At 42.4% G+C, this 18,061-nt stretch overlaps 2 protein-coding genes across 2 annotated transcripts; one reads left to right on the plus strand and one right to left on the minus strand.

Moving 5' to 3' along the window:
- Positions 1 to 343: 343 nt before the first annotated feature.
- Positions 344 to 13,675, plus strand: chrna5 (cholinergic receptor, nicotinic, alpha 5; the record flags this gene model as incomplete). Its single annotated transcript, XM_080730187.1, has 7 exons — positions 344 to 431; positions 5,813 to 5,964; positions 6,537 to 6,581; positions 7,817 to 7,926; positions 8,208 to 8,385; positions 11,993 to 12,709; positions 13,520 to 13,675. 7 exons carry the CDS (start codon positions 344 to 346, stop codon positions 13,673 to 13,675), a joined length of 1,446 nt encoding a protein of 481 aa, XP_080586313.1.
- A 1,850-nt stretch (positions 13,676 to 15,525) lies between these two features.
- LOC308288718 (dolichyl-diphosphooligosaccharide--protein glycosyltransferase subunit 2-like) lies at positions 15,526 to 17,415 on the minus strand (the record flags this gene model as incomplete). The annotated part of the gene is made up of 1 exon (XM_080730188.1): positions 15,526 to 17,415. One exon carries the CDS (start codon positions 17,413 to 17,415, stop codon positions 15,526 to 15,528), a length of 1,890 nt encoding a protein of 629 aa, XP_080586314.1.
- Between the last annotated feature and the right edge of the window lie 646 nt (positions 17,416 to 18,061).

The raw sequence follows: 18,061 nt of genomic DNA on the forward strand, positions 1-18,061 counted from the left end.
ACACACACACACACACACACACACACACACACACACACACACACACACACACACAAATGTAACTGTCTGGACTGCTCCTTTAAAACTCTAAACCAAGTTCATAACCTTTTGAAAGAAATTGCCAGATTTCTTTTTTCTTTTATACAATATACATTTATATTATATTAATGTTATGTTATAAGTAAAATCATCATGTTTTGCCAATTATTCTGGGCTCACGGCCCACATGCAGGTTGGGAATCGCTGCCCTATAATGACAAAATGCATGGCCATTGTTCTGCAGGCTGCAGGTCTGTGATGCCTGAGCGACCAGCTGTGTACAACTGCTGCCATCTCTGATATCATGCTGGGAGCGGGAGGGACGGCATGCTCCCTGCTCCCATTGTTGCTGCTGCTGCTGCTGCTCCGCTGCCACCTGTTCCACTCATTGCGTAAGTTATACAATACACTATATCCCAGTGCTTCTCAACCTGTGGGTCCCCACAGGATCTGGGGGAGGATGATTTGCTTAATGTGAAAACATTGTTTTCTAACTCCACAGTAAACAAACCAACATGCAGTATAAGTGTATTACATAGTATCTATTTTAATACCTCTAAAATAACTATTACAAATAAAAAGATAGGCCATTACTGCGTCAAAAGTAATCAACAAACTATAGGCTATAGCTGTTCGTTGTGAGCATGTAGATCAGCTACAATATTTAGCTGTGGAACCGAGTCAAACTAAATGTAATACCTCAACTCCTGCAATTCCAAGTTCTTGTCAGGGTGGGGGGCCCCCTTCAAATATGATTATTTTGGGGGGTCCCGGCCTGAAAAGTTTGAGAACCACTGATATATCCTGACAAAAGACACCACTTCACCACAGTGTGAAAAACACACAGGACAATTCTCAGTGTTGTACAATTGTAACTAAAGACGCTCTCTTGAGTCAAGAGAGCATACCGGTACAAACGTGTACAGTATACATTTGAACACTATCTAACACAGGATTTTACACAGCACTCTCAGTGAATGTGTTGACATACAGTACTCTCCAGAGGATTGATGTGAGGAAAAGAGAAGGGAGAAGGAGTTGTTGTTGGGCAGGGAGGAGGTCTCGCCTATTAGTGGACCATCATTATTATCAATTCATCTGATGGACCACTGAAATCTATGGCCTTTCTTTCAGGCCATATACCCCTTAGCTGAGATCAAGGATAATCATTTACAGCAGACAGCCTGTAATTATGGCACCAGTGTACATCCCAGTAGTACATGAGCAAAAGTGCCAGAGACATTAATCCAAGGACACAACAGGCCGCACGAGGCTTGGTTATGTAACTGGAATGACCCAGTGCATATCAGCGCTCATTACTCTTTGATAAATAGGTTTATTAACGACTGTGGAACTTCCATTCTCCTCAATAAATCTCTGCTAACTAGATTAATAGGCCATTACAGTAGTACAAATGTTTCAGCTGTTAAAATGGAGTATAGAAGTGTTGGAGAGCTGCGGCCTCTTTAACCAGTTATTATTGTAAGCTTATTTCCATCGGAAACCATTGAAGTACTGTATCTCATATAACATTGAATGACAGAGAGAGAGAGACAATTTGAATTATGATTGTATATCCTTAAAAAAGGCTTATCAGCACAGATCATTCTTGACAACCGGATCTCGGACGGCGGGAACAATGTACTCTCTCAGGTCCTCATTACAGTTACTGTATGGTGATGTTGTTTACTTTCCATCGATCCGGCTGACCTTTGCCGCATGTCACTCCCTGTCTCTCCCCCATTTCCTGTCAGTCTACTGTCCTATCCAATAAAGGCAAAAAGCCCAAAAACAAATCTTTAAAAAAAAAAAAAAAAAAAAAAAAAAGCAACCTCATGGTAGAAGAGGGGCATGTGTGAAATCAGGGGCGGAGTTGTGGTTTGCCAGCCAAGGAGTGTGTGTGCAATGTTTGGCATTGATAGGGGCAACGGTGCCGGAGATAAGAGTAGGGCCAAAAGTGTGACATGACGTGACGGACAGATGGAGAGACTGACGGAGGGACAGCCGGTGGAGCTTTTCATAGTAACTTGCGACAAGCTTGTAGCCCCCCGCCCCCCAAACAGCACTCCCATTCAAAAATATTGCTTCCAGTGCCCCTCTGAACAGCCCCTGCATGGCAGTAGCACACCCCTTGAAATACTCTAACCTACAGTATAGCATTAGACTCAAGAGTCATACAGCAAAACCTGCAATAGTCTGCTTTCTAGGAAGGCAGAATGTTGAGAGCAGAAGAGAAGCTGTGGAGAAGATGAATCTTCTAATCATACCGTTATTGACCGCAGAGGCTAGAGCATGGTCCATATTGATCGGCCTGGGGTGAAACCATGGTATCAGCGGTCATTGCCTCTGCCATCCCTTTTAGGTGGATTTACAACCACATTCCGCAAATCATAAAATAAGCTCATAACCATCCTGGAGAGTGATTTAAAGAGGGGGATGTAAGAAATTGTGTCACATTAACAATGTGATCAATACTTCTCATTTCCCAACTCTGCATACGAAGTGTGCCTCAGGCAAAAGAAAAATGTAAGCTGCCTGCTGTGGTTTAGGTTGTTGTAGTGCTCTGTAGGTCAGTTTTTTTTTTCCTCAGGTCACTCCTGTAAATAACTTTTTCATGCACATCTGACTTACACTGTTATTCTTTTTTTTTTTTATCTTATATCATATTACGCTACATCAGAGGTCTTCAACAGGGGGTCCGGGACCCCTAGGGGGTCCTCAGAGTTACTACAGGGGGTCCGCCAAATCTTTGTGTGATCATGTTTGATCACTTGAACCCTAGCATCCCTATTCTTAGTGGAACATTAGCCAAAAAAGCGCGAGGCATTGTGAGCTTGTAGACCGTCTATTTTTTGGCACAGAGGTTTGATGCAGAGGGAAAAGAAGAGCAGACTAGTAGGCATTTAAATATACAGTATGAAAATACACATTAATCCAACCTACACAGATGATAGTGCTGTCAAGTCCAAACTGTATAAGAAATAATCCATTTACATTTTTAATCTGAACACAAATGTATACTATTGGGGGTCCCTGCTTCATCTCTCTCTCAACTAAGGGGTCCTTGGCCTCAAAACGTTGAAGACCCCTGCACTACATAAATATGCAGACCTTTCTCACTAAGATACAGTATGTCACCGAGGAATATCCGTTTCCATCAGAACTGACTGAAAATAACTTGACGTTTTAAGATCTGTCAACAGATGTCCTGTTATGTGCAAATTGGCTGGATTGAGAATGAAGAAGGTTTTATTCACAAGTGAAGAACCGCACCTTTGAGAAAGGTTAAGGATGTTTATTGAAATGAATAAGATTGGGCGAGGGGAAGGGATTTAGGACAAGAACTAGGGCAGGGTATTGTAACGCCCATGATTGTGTGTAGGGCGGAGCAAAGGTGTGGTTCTCTGCCTTTTGAACATCTGTTGTCCCAACTCCATTAACTGTTTTCATTCATTCACTCAATCATTCAATCAGTAATAGATTGATGTACATTTATCCATTGTGCTGAAATGGAAATAAATCACACAATGAGAACACAAGCATCAACATTGGTTAAAACAATTCCTAGTTGAAACAATATAATTGAAAACATTAAGCGCCTTCATTTTCCTCCCTGGCTAGGGTCACAGCTAGTTAACCTTTCCACATCTTAAGTGGATGTACCAGTGAGCCACTAATGAATGGCTTCACAGGAGACCTCAAAAATTATAGACCCATGTGTTCTTCATAAATTTGCTATTTAAAATTGCATTATGCATAGCTGAATGGTTAGGGAGCCCGCCTGGGGAACCAGAGTCCCTGGTTGTCCCTGGTTCAATTCACCCTTTGTTAGCCTTCTGGTTGGTCCCTCACTGACCAACCAGCAGGCTCTATCTGAATTGTCCCGCCTTGGTTCCGCCTTTTATATGTTGAATTTGCTAAAACATTTTTGAGAAATAAAAACATTTAAAAACATGCTGAGTCACTATACTGCCACTGAGCAGCTCTATTTTACTGAAACCAAGTTTGAAATTAGAATTGAACACACAGAATAATAATACGAAGCAACTGAATTAAAATGGTAGTGGATGGAGTGTCCCACCGAATGTCCCACCAAGACACAGCAACCAATGGGTGTGAAGAGGGGCGGGACAACGGGCGGGACTTGACAAAGGGTGAATTCCAGGCCAGGGTAGCAATGTCGATGTGTGTCCCTGAGCAAGACTCTTAACCCCTAATTGCTCAAGCGCTCCTTGTGGGCAGCGAATCAGCTGGGTTGGGTTGAAAAAAATGAATTTCCCCCTCAGGAGGAAGTAGGTAACTATTATTAATATTAAAATGCCAAAGTGGTTATACTGTATGTTATACTATTCTTGAATACCTACAGCAGTGGGTCATGGACACATTTTTATGGGTGACGCGTGACCTTGAGTTTGAAGATTTTCATTAGTTTGGGTTCCGGGCAAACGTCTAATTTCTGTTTTGGGGTCTTGAGATAAAATGTTTGGGAACCACAGATCTACAGGATCCACATGTGTTGTGGTTGAAATGTTGATCTCTGTCTTCATGTGGCTGGCCTGTGATGTCAGTCATCTATGACCTATTTTTGGTGTATAATTCCACATTTGGGCAAGGTTTCAGCCCCATTGACTTTCATTATGAAATTGAAGACAAATATTTCTAAAAATATAAACCAAATCATGGTCATCATACAAGCAGTGTGCCGAATATTTGGTGTTGACTTCCTTTATCCGACCGCCCTACTACTACAACACCTGTCGGTCAGCATGCCCATATATGGGCAATTGAGCATATACTGATGACATCAGGGTCTTCCATATATGGGAATAAAAGGGACAAGCACTGACACATACAGAGATCTCCATTTAAGGCCATAAAAAGGAGAAGGACTGACAGACATACAGATCTCCATACATGGCCATATCAGTCACATCGCCATATACAATCTCTAGATGTGAGCCGCAAACCTCTAATTACATCAATTCATGCCAGTGACAGTGATTATTACATCCCAGACACAAGTCACATTTGATCTTCTTTCTGAGAAGACAGATACACTCAATTACTGAGTAAATTAGACTGTTGACAGTACCATCACAGTGTGTGCAAATCTAGAAAATACTGCAGACAGTTTGAAGCACTGGACCCCAGCCAGGTAACTAACAGCACGATTATTGAAATGAAATTGGTCTCCATTTAATAACTTATTAAGGTGTCTGAGAGCAGTGAAGATACAGACTACTAAAATGTAGTAGTAGAAGTAGAGCTAGAGATTGACAGATCTATTGTGAATGCTCCAGCTGCCAAGACTATGAGTCATGGCTGTGCTCTGTGCGAATACTCGATATGTTATTCCAAGTTTTGTTTCTACAAATGTTTTAATTTCATTTCATCTATCGATTTTTGTCTTTTTCCTATTCCCCCCATGTGTATTGTGGTTCGTGACCCTGCCAAACTCCACTGTTGGCCGGTGGAGGGATTAGACGGAATCATGATAACACCAGCCACTTCGTTTCGCCTATCACAGTTTCACTGGCAGAGCATTCAGAGGCTCTCCATTTGTTAAGCCTGATTTATACTTTGTCGTACAACGGTGACAAGCAACACATTATACAAAACAGTATAGATTAAGCATAATTGTTGTCATTGGATGGCTTGGCCGGCCAAGCTACTGGCCTGGGCCTTTAAGCCACTCCAGATGCTCATGCTTTTCCAAGTTTGACAGAATCTTAATTTCTCTATATTTAACACCAGTCTTTGCACACCTCTACAGGGATTCCCAAACTGTCATCCTATGCAAAGTCAGAAGACAAGCTGTTCAAATACCTATTCAAAAACTACCAGAAATGGGTCCGGCCAGTAGAATACCTCAATGGGACAATTCAGGTGAAATTTGGTCTAGCCATCTCCCAGCTAGTTGATGTGGTAAGTTTGAAAATAGTATTTGTGTGATGTACTAAGTATAAGTTAAGCACAAATGTATGACAAATCACATGATTATTGTTGTTTTCTGTATCCTGCTTCAAAAACTTTCTTTGAAGAGACCTACCTCAATTGCTTCAGTAGAGGTGTTTAAAATGATCTACACTGGACATATTGTTCTGTGCATTGTTAACTCCCATTTGTAACAATGAGTTACAACAAGAGTTACATTATTTTTAGTGCTTTAACTTGAAGTAAGACAGCAATTAAGAGAAACATATCGTCATTGTCGGGTGGAAACCTTGTATGTCCAAGAATAGCAGATCTACAAGCACACAACGCCTTGCACCGCGAGGCGTTGTGTGCTTGTAGATCGGCTGTTTTCACTACTTTAGTGCGACAGCCTTGTATGATGAAGCAGGGCTTTACTTGGTGAAAAAACGTGAAAACTTGAAAACTTGAAACTCTGAGATAGCCTACAAGGTTTCTGCCCGACAGTGACGATATGGTCATAAACAAAGCCTAAGTTTTCAATGTTCCAGTCTAAAATATAAACTTTTTTTTTAATATACTAGGATGAGAAAAGGCAGCTCATGACAACCAACGTGTGGATGAAACAGGCAAGTACAACTCTTACAACTACAACAAGTCATAAAACATCCATCCATCCACAGAGACAAAATGATGTTTCAAGGGAACTGTAAAGACGCTGCAAAATGAATGTACAAACTGGGCTTACATGGTATTTTTAAAAGGACAAACAGTCAGCTAACCACCGAATTGTTTAACCACTTAAACCTCATATGGCTGAGCGGAGTCCCTCAGGGCTCTATGCTCCATTATTTTGGCAGAACATAGCCGATCGACAAGCGTACAGCGCGGCGAAGCTTTCCCCACATTTACGGATGCCGCCATGCCGGGGTTTAAGTGGTTAAGTAATTTGTCATAGCTGCCCTATATGCACCTTTTGTTTACGAAGCCTGAAAGACACGTTATATGTTCCAATGTTCAGTGCCAAAAACACAATTAAATCATTACTCACAATTATTTGGAAGACAATTAATCGCCAAGACGTCAAACTAAAATGTCATGATTGTGACTGACAGCCCTACTCGCAACCCTGCCCACGCATCTACATCCACCTGTTGGCTACTCTCCCTGTCATTTTTATTAATGGTCTTGGATGCCCGCTGTTCTGTGCAGGCTGTGCAGCCAAGAGAATTACCACTCCACACCGTGTTCTGCCGCTCAGGTCAGGCACTCTCATCAACAGTGATAAATTACATAATGCAAATCAGGAGATGGAAGGGCAGTGGATGCCATGGTTACGGTTGTCAGGGATTGGCTTGCTATAAGGTGTTGGGACAGGGTTGGTAGAGCAGTGGTTCTCAGACCCAGGGGTCCTTGAGGGGTTTCCAGGGGGTCCCCGGCAGAATTAGTTAAAACAAAAGCATCAAAATCACAACTCAAGCTCACAACACGTAGCGATGCGACATATTGCGAACTTGCGAGCTAGTATAACATGCTATTTTCAAATAGCTTGAAAAATGTTGTGCTTTTAGATCAGCTTTTTCAAACAGTCTTGAAAAACAGCTTTGAAAGATTTGTAATATACTTTTAAACATTAGTAGGCTATAATAGTAGTAATAGAATCAAATATTCCCTTTCATGCATTGAGTTTGCTGGACTATTGCCCAGTAATTGCTGTCAATAAGACTCTCAGGGGCCTATGTTATTATTATACTTGGGCATCTCTTCGAGGATCACTATAGGGTGTCATTATAATAGCACTAATGCTATCTTTTGTAGAGCTTAAAGAGATGATCTTCCCTTGTCTGTTCTCCTCTGTCTATAGGAATGGGTTGACAAGAAGCTGAGGTGGAACCCAGACGACTACCTGGGCATCACTACTATCAGAGTCCCCTCGGACACTATTTGGATTCCTGACATCGTACTGTACGATAAGTATGTTAGACACGTGTCATGGGAATGAGCTGATAATGATGAGAAAGCCAACACACCTGTAAAGCATAATATTCATGATGCAATAAAATAGTCATCAGATATCATATTAAGGACATGTGCACTTAAATAAACTCCTGTTTATACTTATCGCATATAATACGTTATAAGTACATGCATTAACAGATCAGTCAATGTTGGCTAAACATAATTGCAGTTAATTAGTCTTGGACGTGTTAATAAATACGTTTGTTGCTGGTAAAAATATGTATTTCCTCCCATAGTTCCGATGGTCGTTTTGAGGGTACTGTCACCAAGGCTGTGGTGAGATATGATGGTACCATATCATGGAGACCACCGGCCAATTACAAGTCAGCCTGCACCATTGATGTCACCTTCTTCCCCTTTGACCTCCAGAACTGCTCAATGAGGTTTGGCTCCTGGACCTACGATGGCTCACAGGTTGTTACACATTGTATGAACTATTAGTCATTACTAACACCTGTTCTATCAATGAAATACTAATACAAAGTCTAATGAGTTCAGTGGACGTTTTCTGTAACCCCAAAACCCCAAAGGTCTATTGTACAATACAGGCAATGAATTTGAGGATTAGTCAAGCTTCACATGACATCACAATATAGTATAGCACACTTAGCCTGATTTCAGACTCAGCTGACGCAAGTGGGCGGGGTCTATGGGCTGGAACCAGGCTTGCAATTTTCCAGAATTTCACATTTCTAGTTGTGGGCTCGCCTGAAAGGCGAGCACACGTATGTTATTGTCATTATTTATCTATCAGTCTATACTAGTCAGTCAGTCAGTCAGTCAGTCAGTCAGTCAGTCAGTCAGTCAGTCCAAGTTCTCCTCAAAACTTTGGCACCTTTCTACTCCTACATCCTTTCACCGAAAATCGATATTCAAACATCAATGTGTTCAGCTTACTGTGGCGACGTGTGCTATTACTTTTTACAGCAATCGGCCAAATGGTAGCCTTCGAAAGTGCAAACTTTGAACAGGTATAGCTCATGCTCTGTTTGACTTACAGCCATGAAACCTGGACACACTTATGCGTCTCCTCATGGCGAACAACTTTGACACTCTGACTTTTGACCTCGATTTTGAATGATATGATAAACAGTAAAAATCTATCTCCTCCTGGGATTTTTGCGTTACGCGCACAAAACTTTTTTCACATGAAATTTGAACCTATATCTACACAGGCTATGTGGTGAGAAGTTTGTACGTTAAAGCTATACTGTGTAAGATGCCCAACTAGTGGTCATTAGCCCTATAGCAAACCGCGGTCGCGTCCGCGTCTTTCGGCCGTTTTTCGTACCTTCAGACCCCCGCGTCTGCCTCCACCTCGCTGAGATCTATCTTTTGAGGGGTCCCTTGTTCCTGTGCGTTCAGTAATTCCAGAGATACGGACTCCTTCACCCTGCCTGGTAGGCGAAATTACCTAGAGAAGGGATGGTACAAACGGGCGACAACAAATATGGCTGCCATAGCGACCCCACTTCAAGATGCGCTGTGATTGGCCGGCAGTTGTATAACCCTCGCTGTGATTGGCCGGTAGTGTGATGACGCAATTTTGGCGCGAGATCCGGTCCCCGGCAAGGATCGCAGTTTACATATATAGAGAAGGCTTTACAGGCTGAAATTCACGGAGTGGGTGTTCTAAAACTTTAGCGATTTAACAGTTAGGACAATTTTAAGATTTGTTTTATAAAAAAAGTTACATGGTACAACTTTAAAGTTGTACTATGTAACTTTTTTTATAAAACAAATCTTAAAATTCTCCTAACTATTAAAACACAAAAGTTTTAGAAGATCCGCGCCGTGAATTTCAGCCTGTAAAGCCTTCTCTATATATGTAAACTGAGATCCTTGCCGGGGACCGGATCTCGCGCCAAAATTGCGTCATCACACTACCGGCCAATCACAGCGAGGGTTATACAACTGCCGGCCAATCACATCGCATCTTGAAGTGGGGTCGCCATTTTGTTGTCGCCGGTTTGTACCATCCAGTCTCTAGGTAATTTCGCCTACCAGGCAGGGTGAAGGAGTGTATCTCTGGAATTACTGAACGCACAGGAACAAGGGACCCCTCCAAAGATAGATCTCAGCGAGGTGGAGGCAGACGCGGGGGTCTGAAGCTACGAAAAACGGCCGAAAGACGCGGACGCGACCGCGGTTCGCTATAGGGCTAATGACCATAGGTGAGCAACTTACACAGTATGGCTTTAAATAATTATTTTTTAATTCAATTAATATTGCGGTTTTATGCAAATTATTCTTCTGCCTCTAAATCATACATGCAAAGTGACAAGATCATGGCATTTGGCAAAGATGTTGAGGGTTAGTCCAAATATGAAACCAATCTTATTCCAATTGGCCAAAGGGGGACGGCGGGACGCTATATGAAGCATTTGAAAATTCAAACTTTAAACAGGCATAAGTCATGCCTCGTTTCGTTTAAAGACATGCAAGTTGCTTACACGCGTGCCTCGACTCAAACGGAAACCATCTGTGACTTTGTTAAGTAAGCTCCGCCCTTAGTTTTTCCACCATTTTGAGCAGTTTGTGAAATGCTTAAACCCGCTTCTATTCTGGAAGTTTCGCGTCACGTGCACAGAACTTTTTTTGCATGAACTTTGGACCGATATCTAAAGATCTGTCAGATCGGATTTTTTTTAAATTGAAACATTCTTTTTTAATAATTCAATGAATATTGCAGTTTTACGCAAATTATTTTTCTGCCTCTAAAACATACATGCAAAGTCAAATTTTCATGATGGACTACTGTAGCGGGTTAGTCCAAATATCACTGAAACCAATCTTACCCCAATTGGCCAAAGGGGGGCGCTATATCATTTTGAGCAGTTTGTGAAACGCTTAAACCCGTTTTTATCCTGGGATTTTTGAGCAATTTGCATGAAACATTCTACACACAATCTAAGGACCTTTATCTAACATGCCTATGAAGTGTACAATTCTTTTTATAATAATAATAATAATAACAATAATAAATTTAGCTGCAAGCAGCGATAATCATGAACACAGCCTGCGATGTGCGTGAAATTTTGCACACACACTCCCACTAGGTCAAGGAACAGATGCCACCCTTCTCACATTGGCCTGTAATAGCTCCACCAGCAGGTCAACTTTTGCATAACACATTTTTGGAACAAAATGCCTCAAATCATACCGTTAAGTTCATGTAATAACACTGCTTGTCTGCATTGTAGTTCGATTACCATTTTACGTCAGTAACGTCAAAGAAAGCACTGCCTGCAATCTTGACATTTTGTACTATTATAACCATTGTTTTTTGGCTTGAAGCGAGCCCACAATTGTTTCGAAGGAACAATATTTTCTAGTTGATTTTAACATCTCTAGAACTATTACAGTATATTATCTCTAACGATCTTCATCAGGATTTCCCAAAAATCTGAGAGCTGGGAACTAGTTTGTGGACTAGTCTTTGCTGACTAGCTATGAAATACACCATATGGATTAATTTAAAGAAAATAATAATAAGGGCTTGTACAGCCTTGTATTTGACATGTGGGACAAGTTAGAACACCAACATCAAAGTAGAAATACTGTTCCTACAAAACAGTGTGGGCTGGCTCGTAAAGAAATATGAGTCCATGATGTCCCCTAACGTGACTATATTCTGCAGCGTGCTAACTGTCATGTGAAGCTCAACCAATACCCCAGCTAACACCACTCCCAGATGTTTTTCCGCCAATTTCCAACTGCCTTTATACTGTCGGGGGGACCTTGATAGATAAATAAATAATGACGATAACATAGTGTTCTCGCCTTTCAGGCAAGCCCACAACTAGCATGATGAAGTTGTACTGTGTGATTTTGAGTTTTTTAACATGTTTTAGAGGCATCAGTCCTCATTAACAACTAAATGCCGATACTGAAGCAAATAAGTTGACAACTCAATTTAAGAAAAATGTTCCCGATAGTTCATAAAACAAGAGTAGTCCAACAGTAGTAATTTATGTTTATGTTTATTTTCTGGTTGATGATGTTCTGTTCTGTGCAACAGGTGGACATCCTCTTGGAAGACTTCCACGTGGACAGGCGGGACTATTTTGACAGTGGTGAATGGGAGATCATGAAGGCCACAGGGAGTCGTGGTGTGAGAACAGATGAAAGCTCCTTCTATCCCACCATCACCTATTCCTTTATCATCCGCAGGCTGCCCCTCTTTTACACGCTGTTCCTCATCATCCCCTGCATTGGCCTGTCCTTCCTCACCATCTTGGTCTTCTATTTGCCCTCTAACGGTGGCGAGAAGATCTCATTGTGTACCTCAGTGCTGGTGTCACTCACCGTCTTCCTCTTGGTCATTGAGGAGATCATACCCTCTTCGTCCAAGGTCATCCCGCTCATCGGGGAGTACCTGGTCTTCACCATGATCTTCGTGACCCTCTCCATCGTCATCACTGTCTTTGCGATCAACATTCACCACCGTTCCTCTTCAACGCACCATGACATGGCCCCGTGGGTCAGGAAGATCTTCCTGCACCGACTGCCAAAGCTTCTATGCATGCGCAGCCATGTGGACCGCTACAGGTATGCCACCTACGATGCTGTTAAGGTGGGCAAAGGGGGAACCGGGGTCTTTGTGAGCTCGGATGCTGCTAAAGGCTTACCACCGGAATCCACCCCTCCTCCCTCCACTCGGCACAACCTACAGGCAGCATTGGACTCTATTCGCTACATCACTATGCATGTGGTCAAGGAGAATGAGGTCAGAGAGGTAAGGGTCCTGGACTTAATGTATTGGCCTCTATCCATAAGTAAAAAGTACTTAATGCCAGTATGCAAAAAATGTTGTCCTGCTGTTATTATCAATGCCCAGGGAGATTGTTTAATCTGCGTGTGTGCGTTGCTATTCTTGTGTGTGTGTCAGCTGCTAAGGGATTTCCTCCCTCTACACAGCCTGGTTAGGCCACCTGGCCTGGCTGAGATATACGCTCCACTGAACACCCCTTAATAACAAAAGATGATAAAATGTTCTGAGGTGTAGGCCTATCATTTCAACCAGTTGTTTCTGTATATCGCAAAGCTGCAAATTACATTGGCATTTTTGTTGTAAATCTGGCCTGATTTCCTCCCTGCTTGTTGAGCATGTGTGGAATGCTGCGTGCATGCATTCACTGGGAAGTGGGAAATCTGTCTTAACATGTGACAGGCTATAAACCTACTGTAGAAATATAGGCACTGCACCCTGCAGCGTTACATCAACTTCATTCAGTCACCTCTATACATACCTATGGGCTTTATATGCCTTCAAAGTCATACTGTGTAACTTTTTCAATTAAACAAGTTATTTTTTGTATCTATTATTTCAGTGGTAGCCTATTTTTTCCACAATCATTTTCCTTCTCTAAACCTTTTTTTTTTTGTTCACAGTGTCCACCAGAAATGTATTTATAGTTAATAAAGTTTAATACCGTTCTGAAAACCAAAAAGACTACTAAAATATAGGTTACACAGAATGACTTTAAAACTACGCATTTCTCAGCACTGAGATTCATATGTGTATTTTGGGTTTGTTTTAACACAGGTGGTGCAAGACTGGAAGTTTGTGGCCCAGGTTCTGGATCGAGTGTTCCTGTGGGCCTTCCTTCTCGTTTCAGTCCTGGGCTCTGCTCTGCTCTTCATTCCTGTCATCTACAAGTGGGCCAACATTATTGTCCCTGTTCGTTTTCGGGGGACTTAGACAGTGTCACGTTGTAATTCCAGGTGTTACGAAAAGGAATATGAAGATGAGAGGAAAGGAAAGATGGACTCATTATGTTGACAACATATTTACCGGCCCTTGAAAGAAATAATCTATAATTTCCTATGCATTTTTATTCACATATCACAAATTAATAAATGTCATGACATTGATATTGCTCAGATTCTCTTGTTATTTCTGTTATTAGCCTGGTACAAATTTAGAGAAAAGAGGAGCTTTACCGGCCTGTTATGGCAATATTGGACTGTCATATATTGAGCTATAATTTCATGATTGTATGCTTATCACAAGTTACCATTTGCCTGCCTGACACCCACTGTTGTGGGTGTCCTGTCAGGGGGCCTCACCCCACCTGATAACCTCAGGGTGTAAGACAACAGCCCAGTCGAGATACATGATAACGGCTTCTGCCTGTTAAAAGGTGATGAACTGTGTGGCAAGATGAGTTCAGTTGTTCCAGTTTTGTCTGCTCACTTCTTTGTGTACATTTCACTTGTTTATCCTGTATCTTTCCTGTATGAGTTCTCTCTCTTGATTGGTTAGTATCCTGACCTGAAAATGTATTCTCAGTTTACTAAAGAGCTGGGAGAGAGACAGGGAGAACCCTGTGTATTGAACAAATACTCTATAATGATTACTTTCAGAATATAGAGTTATTTAAGATAATCTGATGAAGGTCTAATAGACCAAAACGTTACAGAACAAAAAAAATAAAAAAAAATAAACAATCAGTCACTACCTTTAAATTATGCCACCTGTGTTTATCAAGATCACAGTGCCTGTATGTAAGGTGCAAAATGAATGAATGAGATTTGCCTTTAAAGAGGTGGTGCCATGATTCCCCCCCCCCCCCCCCCCCCCCCGCCCCCCCCCCCTCCCCTATCCCCTCTAAAACATGATTATCAGGTATTATGATTATACTAGGAGGAAGATTTCTTCCAAAAAAGTATACAGAAAGAGTTAAAATTGGGGTTTTATGTGGCCACACCCCCAGTTCATTAAGTATGCATGCATGTCATGGTGGGTGGTGACCCAGCTGAAGTTAGCCACACCCCACAGTGTTGGGTGAATGGTAATTAGGGGAGGAGTTGATTCTGTGATGTAAAAGTACATGTGTTTTTTAACTGAGACTTTTGACCACAAGGTGGCAGCCTCCAAGAGAAAACAAACAAATACCAAGAGAATACATAATTGCTCATAAAAACCACACCAGGGGGTCCAATGATGTACTTTCAACCTCCTAGACACATGAAAAACTGAAAAAGTACAAAACTATGGCACCACCTCTTTAAAGACCCATTCTCTCCAAATCATGTTTTTTGTTTGGTTCATTTCTTTATAAAGCTTGCCTGTGAAATTCCTGGTTGTTTATTTACACAATAAACTAATGATGCGTATCATCAAAGCATTAATAGAAGTTTTACAACTATATTCTGGTCTTCAGACTAGCATTCACTGAAAGTAGGTTTGATGCAGGGCACACCTCAAATGAGTGTGTGATTGTCAAGTCAACAATTGTTGTGACAGTGAGTGTGGTGTGCATTGTCTTGGATTATGAAACTTCTGTGGATCAAACATTTGCAAATTGGAATATTAAATGTGGTCAAATAGGGCAAAGAAAAATAGTGTACAGCTTCCTTTATGGATGTTTTTTGGTAGAAAGTCTATATTAGGTTTATTGAAGAGTTTTAAACCACACCATGAGACATATCGACATGGCGACATGGACTTTAAGGTTTTGCAAGAGTGATTGATTCAACAAATGGGTTCATTCAATTCAGGGAATGGGGTTTAGTGTTTTAGCAAAAAGTTCCAGTTCATTTACTGCCCTAATTCTTGACTGCTTTCTGGGAAAGCATGCAGTTCCCAGTAAGGAAGGTGAGACTGCCTATGACAGCTAGCCACAGGAGGGTCTGGAACATGTTAAGGTACATCCAGTAAACGCACATTAGGCCCAGCATGGCTGAATGGAATAAGTGGAAAAGAACTGAGCAGGGAGAGAAGCTGAAGTTGGAAACGTTGGCCCCCAGTTTAAACCACAGAACGAGCAGTAGCAGAAATGGAGAGAGGATGAGAGCAGTGAAGGTGTTGGACACCATCCTAGGAGCCCTCTTCTCCGGCTCCCTGAACAGATGTTGGATTTCCGGTTTGGGTATGTAAAGGGTCTTTGGCTGCATGCTGGCGGAGGCCTCCTCTCTGGGAAACTTCAGGTCAACATCTGCCACATTCCACCAAATGGGATTCTCCAGGGTCGCGTCCCCAACCATGAGATGGAGAGAGTGGGTGCCAGACTTCACATCAAACTCCAGGTTCTGCTCAGATATGTCCAGCTCAAGTTTGTAGAGCTTCTTACTGTCTGGCTGAGCCACAAATATAACCTCTTGGCTGGTTTTCTGATTATGCAACATCACAAAAGTCTGGTGAGGAGCGAGGTTGACTCCTGTGTTAACGTCAATCAGCTGGAAGGACATGGCGATGTTCTGGTTGCTGTCTGCTGTGAAGTAGATCTTGGCTTTATTAGGATAGACCACCCTGGTAGTCTTTGTGCCAATTCTCTGTTTCTGTTTCTTATCCACGACTGAAAGGTCAACTTTCGTAATGGCCACCTTGGTGGCCACCTTTACTTTCAGCTCAACGTGATTGGCAACCAATCGGTTGTCTCCAGTCACAGCGACAGTGAACTGGTAGTATCCACTGGCTGGTTGGCTTGACATGAAGTTCAGTTCAAAAACACCATCTCTGAGGGTAAAAGGTGCTTGGCTGAGTATGGCACGCTTGGAGGCCACAGCATAAGCAGATTCCACCTGCACACTGGCTGAGGCCAGGGGCTGAGAAAGGACATTGGTAACAAGGAGCCTCAATGTTGGTTGGCTGTGTGAGACTGTAGCTGGGTCCTGAACAGTGACAATAACTGGTACATGGAAGCGGTTGTTAGAGAGGACAGCAGCAGCACTTGCCACACTGAAAGCCTCAGCCAGAGAGTCCCAGGACTTCTTGCTAAAGATGGAGTTCACCAGTTGGACGACATGGTCCTCCTTTAGAGGGGGCTCTGTATCCACATGGTCTGACAGTGAATAAGCAGCAGTCACAAACAGGGCAGTTGCCTCCAGTCCCTCTTCAAACTGGAGGTAGACGCCATCCAGATCATCCAAACGAGCCGTCAGATCCTCAATCTCCTTCAGTATTCCTCCAAGCTCTGCCTGCTGTGAGAGGCGGGCTGCTGTTTGCAGGGCTATTGTTTTGACCATTACATTGTCCTCTTTGTTGATGCGGCCTGCCAGGGCAGCAACTGCCTCCCGGGATGGCAGAGGAAGCCCCAGGGAGCTGAGTGCACTCACAGCACGATGGATCTGAGTCACTGTCGAGTCATCATCACTAACCGCTGCCAAGAGGAGGTTGTGGGTTTCATCGGACACAGATATCTCACATCCCGACAGGGCTTGACTGGCCTCAGCAGCGAAGAAGAGAGAATCAAGACTCAACGGGTCGAGCTGGGACTTAACGAACTGGCATGCTTCACTTTGATCAGGAACAGATACTCCAAGTCTGGTTAGACCAACAATAGAGTAGTACGCTGATTCTAGGTCTGTGAACGGTTGACTCAGTTGGTCCTGCAGTCTCCCCACATCTGACAGTGACAGGTAATGAGATGGCGAGAGAGCCTGGGCTCCAACTGCCAGGATGAGAAGGAATAAGCCTAAAAACCTATAATGCACCATTGCATTACAACCTGTATCATATGGAATAACACCAGAAACATTGATACTGCACCAGATATTTGGTGTGTAGGCCATTTTTAAGCTGAGCGGCACTGATGTCGCATCATCACTATGATGTCACTATGATGCCAGCTATGCCCATATGCCATATATGACGTTCCATGTAGGGCAGGGCAATTAAGAAAACATATAAATATCGAAACCGATTTAGAACCAATAACCATAATCGAATAATCAAGAAGAAAGATTTATTTTGGAGTGGTGCTAGCCGCTCCTATACTTGACTTTGTTTGTATGTCCATGTGTATATGTACCTCCCTATCCGTATGTCCCTTTTCTGATTGGACAATATGCCCCTGTGACATCATGTGGGTCTATACATCATCATCATACTGTACTTAACTTATACCCACTGTTTCTTCAGGAACAGTATTTTCTAGTGTGATTTTTGAAGCGGTGAAAACCGCTTCCAATGAGTGGCTTTGTGTGTCCCACGCCCATATATGGTCATTTCAGTCCAGAATGAACAGGTTTTTTCAAAAACAAAATGTGTGTTTCATGTCCATATATGGTCATCTCAGTCCAGAATGAACAGGCTTTTTCAAAAACAAAATGTATGTCACCTCATGTCCATATATGGTCACTC

The sequence above is a fragment of the Nannobrachium achirus genome (genome assembly GCF_963921795.1).
Source record: "Nannobrachium achirus genome assembly, chromosome: 7".
In the NCBI taxonomy this organism is placed as follows: Eukaryota; Metazoa; Chordata; class Actinopteri; order Myctophiformes; family Myctophidae; genus Nannobrachium; species Nannobrachium achirus.